The following is a 14,916-nucleotide window of genomic DNA, read 5'->3' on the forward strand; positions in this document are numbered from 1 at the left end:
TATGACTAAAGGTTACCTTATGAGTGTTGTCTTACATGAGTGATACTTGATGGATTGTTGTTATAAATGCCTTCCAAGATAGGATTGACTAGAAGTGATAATTCCTTTGTCTACATGAAGTAAGCCATAGTGATACCAAAGGAGGGTGAATATGACTAGGATGACTTCAAGGTGATGCTTAGTGTGAAAGGTAGTATGAGATGCATTTTATGCAATGCACAAGTGTGCCTTGAGGTTAGTTAGGACTATGGTACCCTTATGGTAGAAAGGTTTAAGACTTAACTATGCCTATAAACCATGATTAGGATGACCAAAAAGAGATACTTGGCTTGGGTGGTATTATGGGATGCTATTCTTGCTTTGCACATGTATGCTTTTGAGGTTACTTGAGAATGGTTCTATTATGGTATTTATGACCAAGAGTCAATTGTGCTTATATTATTATGACTTATCTCCTATGCTCATTAACTATGTCTTATGTTGACTTATGTTTATATAATGTTTATATTGGAGATTTTGCTATTGACTATGATGATTATGTTATTATATCTTATGCTTATGTCTTATGTTGACTAACCATTTTGAGATGCTCTTATGATGTTGTGCTAGCTTCCATACTTGATACATTTTGTACTAACGCATATTGCCTACATTCTAATCAAATGTAGGGTTGAGGAGATTGAGTTGTTTTGAAGGCTAGGTTTCCAAGAATCTAGTAGAGTTGAAGATTTTGGTAAGGCCTCATAGCTTCGAGGACAAAACTCACCTTACCTTTATGTCTTTTATTTTCATGTTAAGACTATTATACAGGCTGTGTCCCAAGAGTTTATTCTAAAAAGTTGTATTAGATGGTTTGAGACAAAGTGTAGAAAGCCTTCTGTTTGCTTTTATGAAAAATGACTTTGATTGTAAAAGTTTTAAACTTTCCCGTATTTTCTATTATCTTATGTTCAGGATATGCTAAGGGCTTGTATGCTACCCCTTCGGGATCAACTACGCCATGTTACGTCTAGGGGTACCCCTGGGTCGTGACATTCTTCATATCCACTTTCACCATACACCTTGCTTATATGCCTTTCCTGCCATACCCTTCTACCAACTCATGGCTCAAAATTATGTTATCACTAATAGCTCTACCTGATTGATTGTCATCTACAATTGAACTCATCACCTTCTGCAGCCTTTTAGTAATGACCTTTGATATGATTTTATATACTGTTGTGCAACAAGAGATATGTCTATATTCTCCAATTCTTGTGGGATGATCCACTTTGGGTATTAAAGTAACAGCTGTGCAATTTATAGGTGTATACATTACCCCTGTCTCAAAAAATTTCAGCACTGCATTTGTGATTTCTTCTCCCACTACTGGCCAGGCCTTTTTAAAGAAATGGGCATTAAAACCACCATATCCAGGAGCTTTCAAATCACTGATATCCTTTAGGGCTAATTCTACTTCCTCTTTTGTATTTTAGTAGTTACTTGTACTTAATTATTAACATAAATTTTTATATTCTATTAGTGACTGAATTTCTGTTTGGGGTTAAAGGTGTCTATGTGTGTGCTTTTTTAATCAATTGTATTTCATTAATGACTTTTACTTAATTATTGTTAATGTTTACGCATATAAATATGAGTGAACTTACATTCATTATATTTTGAAGTTGTATCATAGCGGACCTTTTTGTATGAAGGTGAAGAAGCAAGATATGTGGGTGAATTAGTGAGTGAATATGTGAATATTGATGTGAATACAATATCATACTTTGAGATTAAAAACTATATTAAACAATTAGGGTGTAGCCCGAATTGCAAATTTGGTACCCGACCACCTAACAATTGCATCTTAGGAGATATTGACAACTTTTAATAAAGTTGGAACCAATAAAAATAATGCTAGTGAAAACATTGGAGATAATGACGTAGATGAGGTTGCTTTTAATGGGGTAGGTGTATATCTAAATACTACCTTAAATGTTTCTTCTCTATCATATCCAACAACTCCAAATAATGGTTCATCAGATTCTAAATATATTGATTACTCTTAGATATGATAAGTCAACCAATGATAGTGATGCTTCTAAAAATAATGAATCATATTATGCAATGCTTGTAGCTATGAAACTGATATATATATATATATGATAGTTGTCTTGAGGAAGGTGAAAAATTGAGGTTCAAACTACCTAAAACAAAAAGGGAAAATCATACCACAAATAGTATTAGATTTGATCTCAACAGTACAAAAATTTTGTGGCAATTGAGTACGATTTTTGAAAATGTAAAAAAGTTTAGATTGACTGTCACTAAGTATGCAATTTAGAAAAGGGTTCAAATTGAGTAGTATGTGAATGAGCCAACTAAAGTAAGGGTGAGATGTTGCAAGGAAAATTGCAAATGACTATTGTATGTCAGTCTTGAAACTACTACAACTAATAACTTTGTTATTAGAATATACATTTCAGTATATCTATGTGGGAGGACCTCTAGAAATTACTTGTGCAATTCTTCACTAGTATTTTTAAAAATAGAGTAATTGAACAATCAAATATCAAAGTGTTCAAGTTGTAAGAGTTAATCAGGAAGAAGTATAATGTAAATATTGACACCAGTGGCGTACGCATGATTTTTTTTCTAAGCGGTGTCACCATTAAGTGACAAGAATGACTCTAAAAGAAAATCGATGAAGCTTTTGCTTTAGGCCTTCAAAAATTTGAGGGCCCCATTAATAGTGAACTTTATGAAATAATATTTTTCTTAAAATTATAAAAAATTGATTAAATTATTTTTAAAAAAAATTGCCTACTCTTTAAATTAGATAATATTTCAAAATTTTAAATTAAACCACTCACATTTTCATATTATTAAATAAAATTTTATACAACATTATTCAACAGATTGTATTGCAAATAAATACGAATAATATCTTTTAATAAATTAACATCAATCGGCAATGAATTTAAATCAATTTCTTCACTTCGTCGATATTTTTTTGACTCATTAGCTTGTTCTTCCAAGTCAGTTGAAGCTTGAATTGTTAAGATTGACTTTGAACGTTTATGATTTTTTTTAGAATAATACCTCTGCATTAAATTTAAACTCTCCATTAAATTTATACTAATATGATGTAATCTGCACAATTGGCAATTAAGGATCAATTAATAGACGATTACAGACAATTGTGATCAATTTAATGAATTCTAAATTGTTTCATTGTAACAAGCCAATAGAAAAAAAAAATTATTATTATGAACAAATAAAAATAAAAATTCAAGTACGTAATAATTTAAAATAGAATATCACAAAATACTTACATGATGTGGAGAGATTTAAGATGCCAAATACCGATGATAGATGAACAAGAACGGAAAGAAAATTGAAGAAACTCACAAGTCACAAATATATAAATATAAGGATTTAAGGAGTCACTACTATTTTTATTTAACTATAATTCTAATGGATGAAGGGCTCACATATTTTGAGTTTTATTTTAATTCTAAAAAAGAAGAAGAGTAAGTTAGATTTTGAATGAATTATAGTGGGTCTATAAGTTTTTAATGATTGTGACCTACTCGTTTGAATTTAAAATAACAATTTAAGAGAAAAAGGGGTAAAAAATAAAAATAAAACGTGTAAAAAAATGTAGAAGAAAGTAGCCCGTTTGGAATCCAACTCGGGACGTAAAACATCAAATGTGGCGCCTCTGCCACACGAGCTAGGAGCATTCTGATATAAGGGGTGTCCTTTTTAATTGTTTTACCTTTTAAGTTTTTTTTTTTATATAGATATATTCCATAATAAATTTCAATGAAGCCGTGTCCCGCGACATACCTTACCTACTCCTAAATCCACCCCTGATTGACACGACAATAACTAAAAGAGCAAGATGAAAGAGTTTTGGAGAATTCTTGATTATAAGAATGAGATGTTAAGGTCAAATTCATAGAGTACTTGCCTATTAGATATATAGATATTTAAATTGCAAATCAAGTACCATTTTTTTAAATTTTATACAGAGTAAAAAATACTACTAAACATAAAATATTATATTACTTATACGTAATTTAAAATATTCTAATCATCTACCAAACGGACCTCAGTACTACATATACTAGCTAGAGTAATGTTACTATAGTCCTGTAAGTGAATGAAGACTAAAACTGACAAAATGAATATTTACTTTATGGGAAGACACCAAAATACACACATAAGAAGGAAAAAAAACATGAGAACCTAGCATATTTACTTATATATCTTTCCGGCATCTTACTTGAACAATTACCAAAAAGAGAACAAATTCAAAAAGCAAGAAAATGTTTCTTGTTAAAATGGTTCTAGATGACACACACTTCAATTGTCAGTAACGTTTTATAAAACACGTGAGTTATCAATCACTCAAAAGAAATCCAAATTGGACTGCTTCTGTTTTTTCAATGTGGAAACAGAAGATTATCACATTATACAGTCGGGAGCATTAAATGGAAGATCAACAACATCAAGAAAAGCATATTGAAAAACAAAGAGAGTTGAGACTCCGAGTGCTGCACTACACATAGCCAGATTTAACACTAGTTATTCTACAAAGCAAGGCAAGTGAACTAACATATGGTTCACACACCAAATAACGAATTATAATTTGGAGAAAAGGTATGGAGAGCTGCACATACAGCAGTCACTATTGCTATAATATACTCTTATGATATCATTGACTAATGAGTAATTTCTGAATAAGAAACCTTAATGATACTATAATATTTATATATACTCTTAGTATCATTGTTCAGAAATCTTAATGATACCACAACAATATACATATACTCTTATAGTATCATTAACTAATGAGTAATTTCTGAACAAGAAACCTTAATGATATCACAACAATATACGTATACTATTATAGTATGATTGACTAGTGAGTAATTCTTGATATACATGTACTCTTATATATAATGATTTAGTATCAGTTAAGCGAAATTATCAGCCCTAATGATACCAATACAATATCTGATATTGATTTAGTATCAGTTAAGCGAAAATTATCAGCCTTAATGAATGAGGGGTATGAGTTGTAATTATTTTTGAGAAAATGAGTATTTTTTGAATTACTTTAAATTGAGGTATAAGCATGCAATTAGTTTCCCTTATTATTTTGAGTTTTATGACCCATTTATGTAATTTTTCCTATTTTTTATGTTATTGTTGCTGCCTATACTTTCCCATATGTTTTATCTTCTTCTTGTTGGAAAAATAGATTTCCGACCGTTGTTACCGTCTATACTTTTTCCTAGCCTTATATTCATGGTAATTGAATCATTTTGTGGTCATTTGATCCTCCATCTTCTTTGTTCCATTGTTTCCATACTCAATAGGGCTGAAAATATAGAAATTGTAATATGATTTTTTAACTTTCATGGTTTATGTTGAGGTAGAGTTGATTTTTATCTAATTGTTTATATCCGACTCATGTGCTTACTTATTTTTTTTAATTCCTCGATGAAAATCTTGTCTCCACCACTGATTTCAACACTTGAATTTTATATCGACTGTTTGTATTTATCAGTCACTTTTAATCAACTAGGTACTCAAATAGTTTCTTAATTAATCTTTAAGAAAGTAGACAGAATAAAATTTAAAGGTATGTTAAATAGTCAATTTAGTGATTTAAAGACGTGATAATTGACAAGAGGGAGTTGATCGATAGTAGGTATACTGTATATCCACCTCTAATTTTAAGATTGTAAATTTGAATCACTTTTACAAGATGTGATAACTACTTCTTATGAGATTAGACTATTTTAAACCACAAGATTTATCCCCGTCTAGAACTAACGTGAGAAATTGCTTTTTCCTCATGTCAAAGGAGAAACCACACGTTGAGAGTTTTCCGACCATTCCAAAACAGTGACCAAAAGTTGTCTTGTTAGTATGTTTTGCCCAATCATACCTTTGATTTTTCATAAGTTTTCCTTTAGATACTGAACCTTTTAACTATTCCTGGTGACTTATTTAAATGTGTCTTGACCAACTTTATTTCTTTTTTTTAAAAAAATGTTCATTCTTGGTTCTCTCTTTCCCTCTGAAGGGTATAGAAGAACTATGGCTCAGCTATTTCATGTATTACATCGTATTGCCCAAAAGGAACATGCTGCAAGAGCGTAAGTGAGTGATCAGCATAGGAGACATCTTTATCACATCATATATATATAAATTCTTACAAATGTTGATTGAACTTTTTGTCCTTTCTTAAAAGATCTTACTAGACAAAATTGAAAATTTAGCCATTAAAGCTTACCTTATTTGAATTATGTATCTAATATACCTAAAAATATATGAATTTTTTTTTTATTATATCCATTCACTAGAGTTTGGTTATTAGTTTTGTAAGTAATAATATGATAAAAGCCCATGTAAACCATAAGGAACTCGATAGCAGCAACAATTTCAATTAGATTAGGGACTTTGCATCCATGCATAACCAAAAACTTTGATTCCCTCGTCTTCTGTGGGGTGGATCTGCATGTAACCATCTTCAGCACCTGGTAAAATTTGATTAAAGTAAAATAAAACATAGCCATAATGGACATGTATACATACACATACTCTTCTATTATCACTAATCAGAATCTTAAATTCAAGAAGAAAAGGAAATCAAAAGAAGATACAACACAAAATCAAACAGTTCCTTGTCATAACTTTCTCCCTTTTTTTCTATCTGAATAAAGAAATTATGCCTCTCATAGATACACATGCCAGACTTTGGAATCACTTCAGTTTAGCCTTCCCAAATCCTTTACTCTTGCCCTTTACTGCCTACAGTTTCTCTTTCCATATCAATCTGTAGTCATGGGTTGACTGATGCAGCATCTGAAACGGGCCTTTCTGACCTTCGTCAAGATCTCTGTTTCTGCAGCCTCAAGCATTCTGACCACCTGAGAGAAGGGTGGTCTATTGTCAGGGTTACCATCCCAGCAGCAAGTCATGATTTCAGCTAGGACAGGTAAACAATCACTGGGGATGGTTGGACGGACACCTTTGTTGACAACTGCAAAAGCTGCCTGCACAGCAGTCATGTTCTGGAAGGGAAGCATCCCCGTTAGAAGCTCCCACAGAACAATGCCAAAACTATAAACATCAACTTTTTGGGTGTACGGTCGGTGCTGGATCATCTCCCTGCAAAACACAGTAAAATGCACTCAAGTAGCCCACAACAGCACGCACATGCTAAACCACAACTAGGAGCATTATCCTTTTATTTTGCAACAGGAATAATGAAAGATTATTGCAAGAAAAAACAAAAACATGCAATTCAGAAGGTATTGCTAAGATGTGAATACAGTAAAAAAAAATACTAGCTAAGATGTGAAAAGATTATTTTTTCAGGGAAATGAGACAGGTTTCTTTTTCCAACCAACCAAAAATCAAATTTTGAATATATTATAATTGGATGTGATATACAAGAGTGGCTACACATGCCAAGATACGAGCCTTATTTGTCATGAAGATTGCAACTTGGCAAGTTCCCATCTATTTTCCTCAAGTCATGCATGCTACTCATCTAAGCACTACTCAGCCCTCGCACGGGAAATAATTGCATTGAAAAATCTTGGGCCATCACAGCGAAGTGGTCCATCCCAACTTGCAACAGCACACTTATACATCACCAGAGACACTATATACATCCATTCCAATCACAAGCATTTTGACACTCTTCAACTAAATGTCGGGAATTATTGTCCAATTGGAAATGAAACCTTCATCTGTCGTACTTTTTTTTTGACAAATGCAAGCTTAATCACAGGCATTTGGTCAGTCTCTTGTAGACACCAACAAACACCATCTTCTTCGACTAAATGTCGGAAAAAGTTTGTCCAATTGCAAATTAAAATATTCAATTGTCATATTTCTCTAACAAATGCACGCTTAATCTCCAATCTCCTTAGTTTTAAATAAATGTAATTTCATCCCAGAAGACAAGTTTCATCTCTTATATTTTGTAGAAAGCTAGATCATGGAAACTTATTACACAATTGTATCCTAGAGATATATCCATAGATACTCTTCTTTAAACTTAATTATGTTATGAATCTCCAGCCAATGAAAAATGATACTACTCTATCTTTCAATCTCCTTTCATCCTGGATTTCTCATTTAACTCGAGCTGCACATCCTAACTGCCGCATCAAGCCCGAGAAAGAAAATAATAAGCTAACATATGTAATATCTTTTCTTCTTTTTTTTTGTGAAGGCTAACACGAAAGTTATTATAAAGGTCTAAACCATGATAAATTCATGTCTTCTGGTCTGTTAAAATGTAGCAACATGTTAGTGAAGTTTCCAATTGAAAAGTCACCCAAGTAGTAGTGACACAATAAACAATCAATCAAACAACTAGCTTAACCTCGAACAAAGTTGGCTCGGCTTTATGGATTGGCAACCACCATGCTCTATTCAGGCCCAAATTGAAGTGAACATTTTGTTTCCGTCATTAAAACTTTACCATAGTTATCAAACAGGGGAGTTAGTAATTTTACTTGTTGTTTATGTTCTAATTTCATGATTATAAAGTTCACCTGACAACTGCTAAAGCTGTCCAGTACGCAAATGCATTAATTGACACATGACACTACAATGTACCCATACATACAGAAGTGTAATTTCTTGGTAGACAAAGTTAGAATAGTCTCACTATGTGTATCTGTACCTTCCATATTCTTGTGTTTTTTTCATGTGAATGTACACATGTGCTATGTCAGCCTATCTAAATCCTTTAGAAGATTTGATGCATACACTTCTCTTTCTTACTTCTCCAAGAGAGCTAAAAAGCTGACAGTTCTGTCATGAAAAGATCTACACTGCTTAATCGCTTTAGATAAGGCAAGGGAACCTTGGTATACACGAGACAAGCAGATGACACCAACCAAAAGTACTCTTTCGAAATCAGGTGAGTCAAAAGTCAGGAGCTAAATATAAACTAGCTACACTTCCCTCTCAGCCTGCCTGCAATCCGGTGACAAACTTATTCTTCAGCAAATGGGGCTGAGTGGAATTTGTTCAGCCTTTTGTGTAAAATAATTCACCTTAGCCTAAAAAGAAATTGTCCACTGAAGAAGATGGCACCACCTTTTGGCAGCCACAACAATGAACAAGAATGAAAAGCTAGCTACAAGGTATCCTCTGCTGATTTCAGAGACGAAAAGCCAGGATGTGGTCATCAGCATTCCAGCATATTTCATGTCTCTGTTTCCTATCCCATCCACAGTTAGTACACTGGTAAGGGCAAGAACAACTAACCAAGGACTTCCGACAGGACGGAACAAATGGTGACAGGAAAAATATCCAAAATGGATAGTAGAAGATGAAGACCACTTGGAAGTACAAGTACCCGATGTTTGCAGGTTAAAAAAACCTTTTAGCGAATCCTACTAAGGAGAAACTATGGAGGAATTGCGATTCTCGCAAGTTACGAATGTTGTAGGCAATGATGGTTTGTGGACATGGATGACTGCAGTAGAGTCTGTAATTGCTTGTAGATCTTTTCTTGGACATTCTCTCTCAAGATTTTGAGAAGGAAGGTACAATGCTTGTAGGCAATGATGGTTATCAGATATGTTTTGAGTCCTATAACCATCATTGCCTACAACATTCATGTTGTGTCCACACAAGAAATCTACATAGGACTTGAACTAAAAAAATTCAATGTACTCTCAGAAGCCATATTCAGGACACAATCTCAATGCAAAAGATAGCAGATGCTATGATTACACAAGTTAAATTTTTGCCAATCTACTCTTCTTACTTCAATTGTTTGAAATAGGGCAAGGAGAAGAAACTAACCCTTGGAGCACGACATGCAGCCTAGTGGTCAATGAGGTGGTGCAAACCTTGGAGACTAAGGTTTAGAAAAAAACATTAGGTGAGGTCTACCTATCTGCATTTGCCGAAACCTTGGCAGACCAAGTTATTTAGTACGTGTGGTGGCAAGAGGCAGCAGGTACCTGGTGAATATTCGGGTGCGTGCTGGCTGGCCCGGTCACCCCGTTATACAGAGAAACCCTAATTTTGAAGCTAATTCTGTCAAATTTCAAATTAAGGATAAGAGATGATACACCCAAAAAATAAGTTGAACCACTTAAGCTGAAGGGCCTACAACTACCCAACAGAAATTGTTTAACATTTCTCAGTTTGATTACTGCTACATGGAATGAGCACCATGAACAATTTATTATCAGATAGATCGACCAGATGAAATAAAAACCAAAGAATGGCATAGGAGGGAACAAAACATGAGAGAAAAATATATGGTGAAGCCACCCTTTGAAAGTTTAAAACGAAGGTGACAGATGAGCTTTTGTATACTGTTCTAACTAGAAGACTCCACAAAAGAACATGAGTGTGAACTATGGTTCATCTCTACACATCTTGAAAACAAATTATATGAGCAGACTGAGTTAAGCACACTAAAACCCACAAAAAAGGAGTCTTTCACATTTCTAGCAAGAGGCACAAATAACAAAGTTTTAAGGGTTGAATTTTTGGAGGTAGCCAACATTATGCTGAGAAATATAACATTACCAGGTATAAAATAACATAAGTTTAAGGGTTGACAGAAAGAAACAACTTCTGTCTCTTAGCAATACCAGGCATACAATAGGAACACTGGAAACAAACAATCTGACTCTTTCAAAAGGCTATGCAGTTCTTAAACCCATAACTTATTTCCCCCCGGGGGTTAGCTCAACTCAATTGGAAAAGGATGAGGGATTTGTGTCTTAGGCCACAAGTATGAGCCCTTCGCTAAGAGAATTAAGACCAATATTTAAGAGGGGGAAGGTAGAGTAGAGTGGGGGTCCATGAGCCCATCATCACCGAGTTTCGAAAGCTCCGATTGGCCCAAAGGGTTGGTTATGATAGGCTATAAACAAGGATTTTTTAGTTATTCTACATTTTAATTGAGTTTGAGCTAATATATGATTAATTTACACTCATAATGTGTATTTTGTTGTGTAGGACGTATTCCCAGGCTAAAGAACGAATTTGGAGATAAAACAAGTAATTTGAGACTTTGAAGTCTGAGTAGAAGTCCAAGAAAGTGATTCAGGTTCAAGTCGAGGTTCAATGAGTGAAAGCACAAGCGGAAACACGTGAAAATTGACCAACAACCAATTTTGGCCGTACGCGCCACGTTGTGTGCACTTGCCTTCCTGCCGAGTTTGGGTGTCAACCCGCAGAGAAACAAAGGTCCTAGAAATTTTCCTTCGACCTACATGCCCCGCCCCCACCCTAGGCCAAAATTCAAGAGATTTTTCAGCTTTTTTTGTTTGGGGTCATTTTCATCCAAAATTTTTGGGACATGTTATAAATACTTGGACAACACATTTTTGAGAGGAATTTTGACCTAGCAAGCATTGGAGGAGCGGAGAAGAGTTGAAGCGCTCAAATTTGTTACTTTCCATCACTATTTGATTCAATACGGAAGTTCGAATCAATCGGCAGTTGTATGTTTTCTAGTTCTTATTCTTTGATGTTCTTTTATTCTATTATGGATTAGTTTCTATTATTGGGTTTCCACAGATATGGTGTATTGATTGACATTTTTAGATCTGATTCTTGTTACTTGTGGATAGTAGTTTTAATTGATTGTTGAGCTATTCTTGATGCTTTAATCGGAAGAGGAAGTGATCTATGATTATCTTTGTACAATCCTGATTTAGCTCAAGTTGAACATTTCCATTGATAATCGAAAGAGGCTCTTGAATAATTTATCTTGAGTTATAAGTTTATGACATTCGTGAGAAATCATCCGAAGATCTATTTCTATCCATAGTTTTTGCACATTCTTGGGATTACATTAAACTTGTGGAATCTGAGTTAATTGATAAAATCTTGCATTAGTATTATGTATATTACCCTACATCTCATATTGATAGTAATTATTGCTTCCGTTATCAATTGTCTTTAATTACGTTTGTAGTCGATAATCGTGGTTAATAACCACATCAAACTCAAGTTTTGATCCCCTAAATAATAGTTAGCAAGCTTTTTTGATTCGTCATGATCTTACTATACTACTTTCGAGTAGTGAAACTTTTGAAAATCATGTTGTGTTTTGTGCTCATCAATTGAATCCACACAATTTAAGAGGAGGGTAGAGAGGTGGGCCCATTATTCCCAAGTTTCGAAAGCTCTGTTGGCCCAAAGGTTTGAGGGTAGAGAGCGGGTCGGGTCCATCATCCCCGATTTTGGAGAGCTCTGGTTGGATCAAGACAGATTTCTCAATCATCAGGGAAAAAAATTAAATCCTATCACTTTTTCACTTTAAATCTATCTTTAGGCAATGAAGGTGCAGTTATATAAGATCATTATATAGTAGATATAGTGAAAAGAAAATGTTCAGTCAAATATCATATTGGAACATAAACATATCTTACTGATAATATTTCTCTATTGTCTTTGATAAGTTAAAGGCAATTGTAAAGCAAACACAAGTATGCAAGACATTTGAATGAATTCTATGAAATGAAGGAAACTAAAACCATTAAAGAATCTATGGAACAGCCGAAATAGCTCTGTGTTATGGTTAATATTTAACATATTGAAAAAGAAATAAAAACTCAGTATTATGGTTTTGCCAAAAGACCAGGCTAGAATAAGACAATCACATTTTTTTTGAGAAAGGTAACAGTAAATAAGGCAATCACATTTAATGAGGCAGCTAAAGGGTTAGAGCCTTACGGAGCCATCCAACGGTATGTTCCAGTCTCTGGTGTCATTCCTTCTGTCTGCACCTCAATACGAGCAACCCCAAAGTCCGCAATCTTGATTGATTTATCAGCAGAAATTAGTAGGTTGTCAGATTTCAGGTCACGATGTATCAGATTCAGGCCATGCACATATTCCATACCCCTTGCCACATCCAAGGCCTGCTTCACTGCTAACTTCAAGGGCACAGATCGATTTTGTCGCCTAGTGAGAAACTGACGAACTGATCCTCCTTTAGCATATTCAGTGACAATACACCACACCATGGGTTTACGGCATGCACCGATAAACCGAACAATATTTGGATGTCTCAACCTTGCCAACATCATAACTTCCTGCTGAAACTGTTGCTCCATCAAGTGAGCCCTCTCAAGATCATTATCTGGCCTCTCTAGAAGCTTGATAGCAACATCCTCACCATTATAAGTTCCTTTGTATAGTTTCCCAAAAGCCCCTTGAGCAAAAGCTGGCCCCATGTTGAGCTTCCTCAAATCAATCGTCCACTCATCATAATTCTCAAGCCCATTGGTAGGAAATCGAGGATCCATCAACGCTTTAGCTAGGGCATCATCACTCAACCCATGCGAAGCTTTGCCCTTATTTACACTAGCTGCAACCGAATAGTTATTGTGAACACGCTTAAGACCCTGATGGTTTAAGATACGAGTGTGCGAATCATTTGATCCAACACTGCTGTTATCCATGGACATTGCAACTGAACCTCCACCATTGCTCATCTGCAAGCTCCCATAACTATCGATTGACATGTGTGATCCCTCATCAAGCTTATGGTAAAAATTTTGTGAGAGTCCATAATGATCAGGGTTTTCATTTAAGTCTATAAGTCCTGCAAACTTTGGAGCCTCCAACATTTTCCCGTCTAAGCAACTGCTGCAAAAAAAAAAAACTATAGGTTCTTTAGCATGAGGATTTGTAAGTCAAACTTTAACCGTCCACAACCTGTACAAATCATGAAATGTGAGAAGCTCGTCTGTTAAAAATTCTTCTCTCCAACTTCATGCATCAAAACACAAAAAAACAAATAGGAGAAAATAACTGAACAAAGATTAATTTCAAAATGAACCCACAGAAGAAAGGCTTGTTGAGAAATTGTCTCTTGAGTCTACACTCAGAAGTAATATTTCAGTTCATTCAATTCCTTCAAATTAGCTAAATGACTCATTAAATGTAATCCATGAGTATATGCTTTCATAGAGCACACTAAGTATAGAATTCGCAAAAACCTATTAATGTCTTATTCGTTTTGTAAAGCCAGAACTATTTGGACCAATGTTTTGCTGTTTAAAGGAACAATATTTTGCTGTTTGGGGATTCTTGAGAAATGACAGAGTAAAGAACTTTGTTGAATTACATGCAGAAAAATCTTGAGAAGCCTGAAACATCTGAAAGAACAGATATATATAACTAAAAATTAATTTTAAAAAAAGTGAACTTGTTGAGAAGAGAAAAAAAAAACATATACAGACCCACCCAACAGGTAAGAAGTTCCATTTCCTCTCTTACATTTATCTCCCCCAACAGTTGAGGTTTCAATCGTAATTAGAACAAAAACGCGTTTTCGATTTGTAGCTCAAGCTTGAAAGAAAACAAGTCAGATACATGAAGCACAAAACAGGCAAAAAACATAGCTAAAGAATTTAACAACAAAAGCAAAAAAACAGCTGAAATCCCTCAATTGAAGTGAAGAAAACCCCAAAAAATCAACAAATTAGGCGATCCAGTAGTAAAATTACCTGGATCGAGTAGACTTGACTTTGAGATATGGTCTGAAAACAAACCGATCGACCGAAAAAGCTGTAAAAAGGAAGTCTGAGCAGCAGCAGCGGTGGAGAAACGATGTCGTATAAAGAGATAAAAGCAGAGAGGAGAAGAAAATGAATGAATGAATGTATTGTTGGCCTTTTGCAGTCAGTCTTGTTTTTTTGGTCTCTCGTTTTGTTTTAGTTTTCCAGGCCACTTTTGTCTCCTTGCATACCCACTTGCTGGGGTCTACCTTTATTTGGACTCAAACGACTTGTTTCTTTCCTCACATAAATGCATAATAATTTTTACATATTTCATCAAATTATTTTTATTTTATGTATTTGTTTGATAATAGATAGTAATATCTTTTTTTACTAATTTAATATAAATTAT

The 14,916-nt window shown here is 34.4% G+C and overlaps 1 protein-coding gene across 1 annotated transcript; it reads right to left on the minus strand.

Moving 5' to 3' along the window:
• Positions 1–6,585: 6,585 nt before the first annotated feature.
• LOC125835467 (serine/threonine-protein kinase STY13-like) lies at positions 6,586–14,568 on the minus strand. The gene is made up of 3 exons (XM_049514592.1): positions 14,514–14,568; positions 12,733–13,647; positions 6,586–7,170 (listed from the first exon to the last, which is right to left on the minus strand). Exons 2-3 carry the CDS (start codon positions 13,629–13,631, stop codon positions 6,831–6,833), a joined length of 1,239 nt encoding a protein of 412 aa, XP_049370549.1. The 5' UTR covers positions 13,632–13,647; positions 14,514–14,568; the 3' UTR covers positions 6,586–6,830.
• Positions 14,569–14,916: the final 348 nt, after the last annotated feature.

The sequence above is a fragment of the Solanum verrucosum genome, unplaced genomic scaffold (assembly GCF_900185275.1).
Source record: "Solanum verrucosum unplaced genomic scaffold, falcon-dt-bn FXZP01000040.1, whole genome shotgun sequence".
Lineage (NCBI taxonomy): Eukaryota > Viridiplantae > Streptophyta > Magnoliopsida > Solanales > Solanaceae > Solanum > Solanum verrucosum.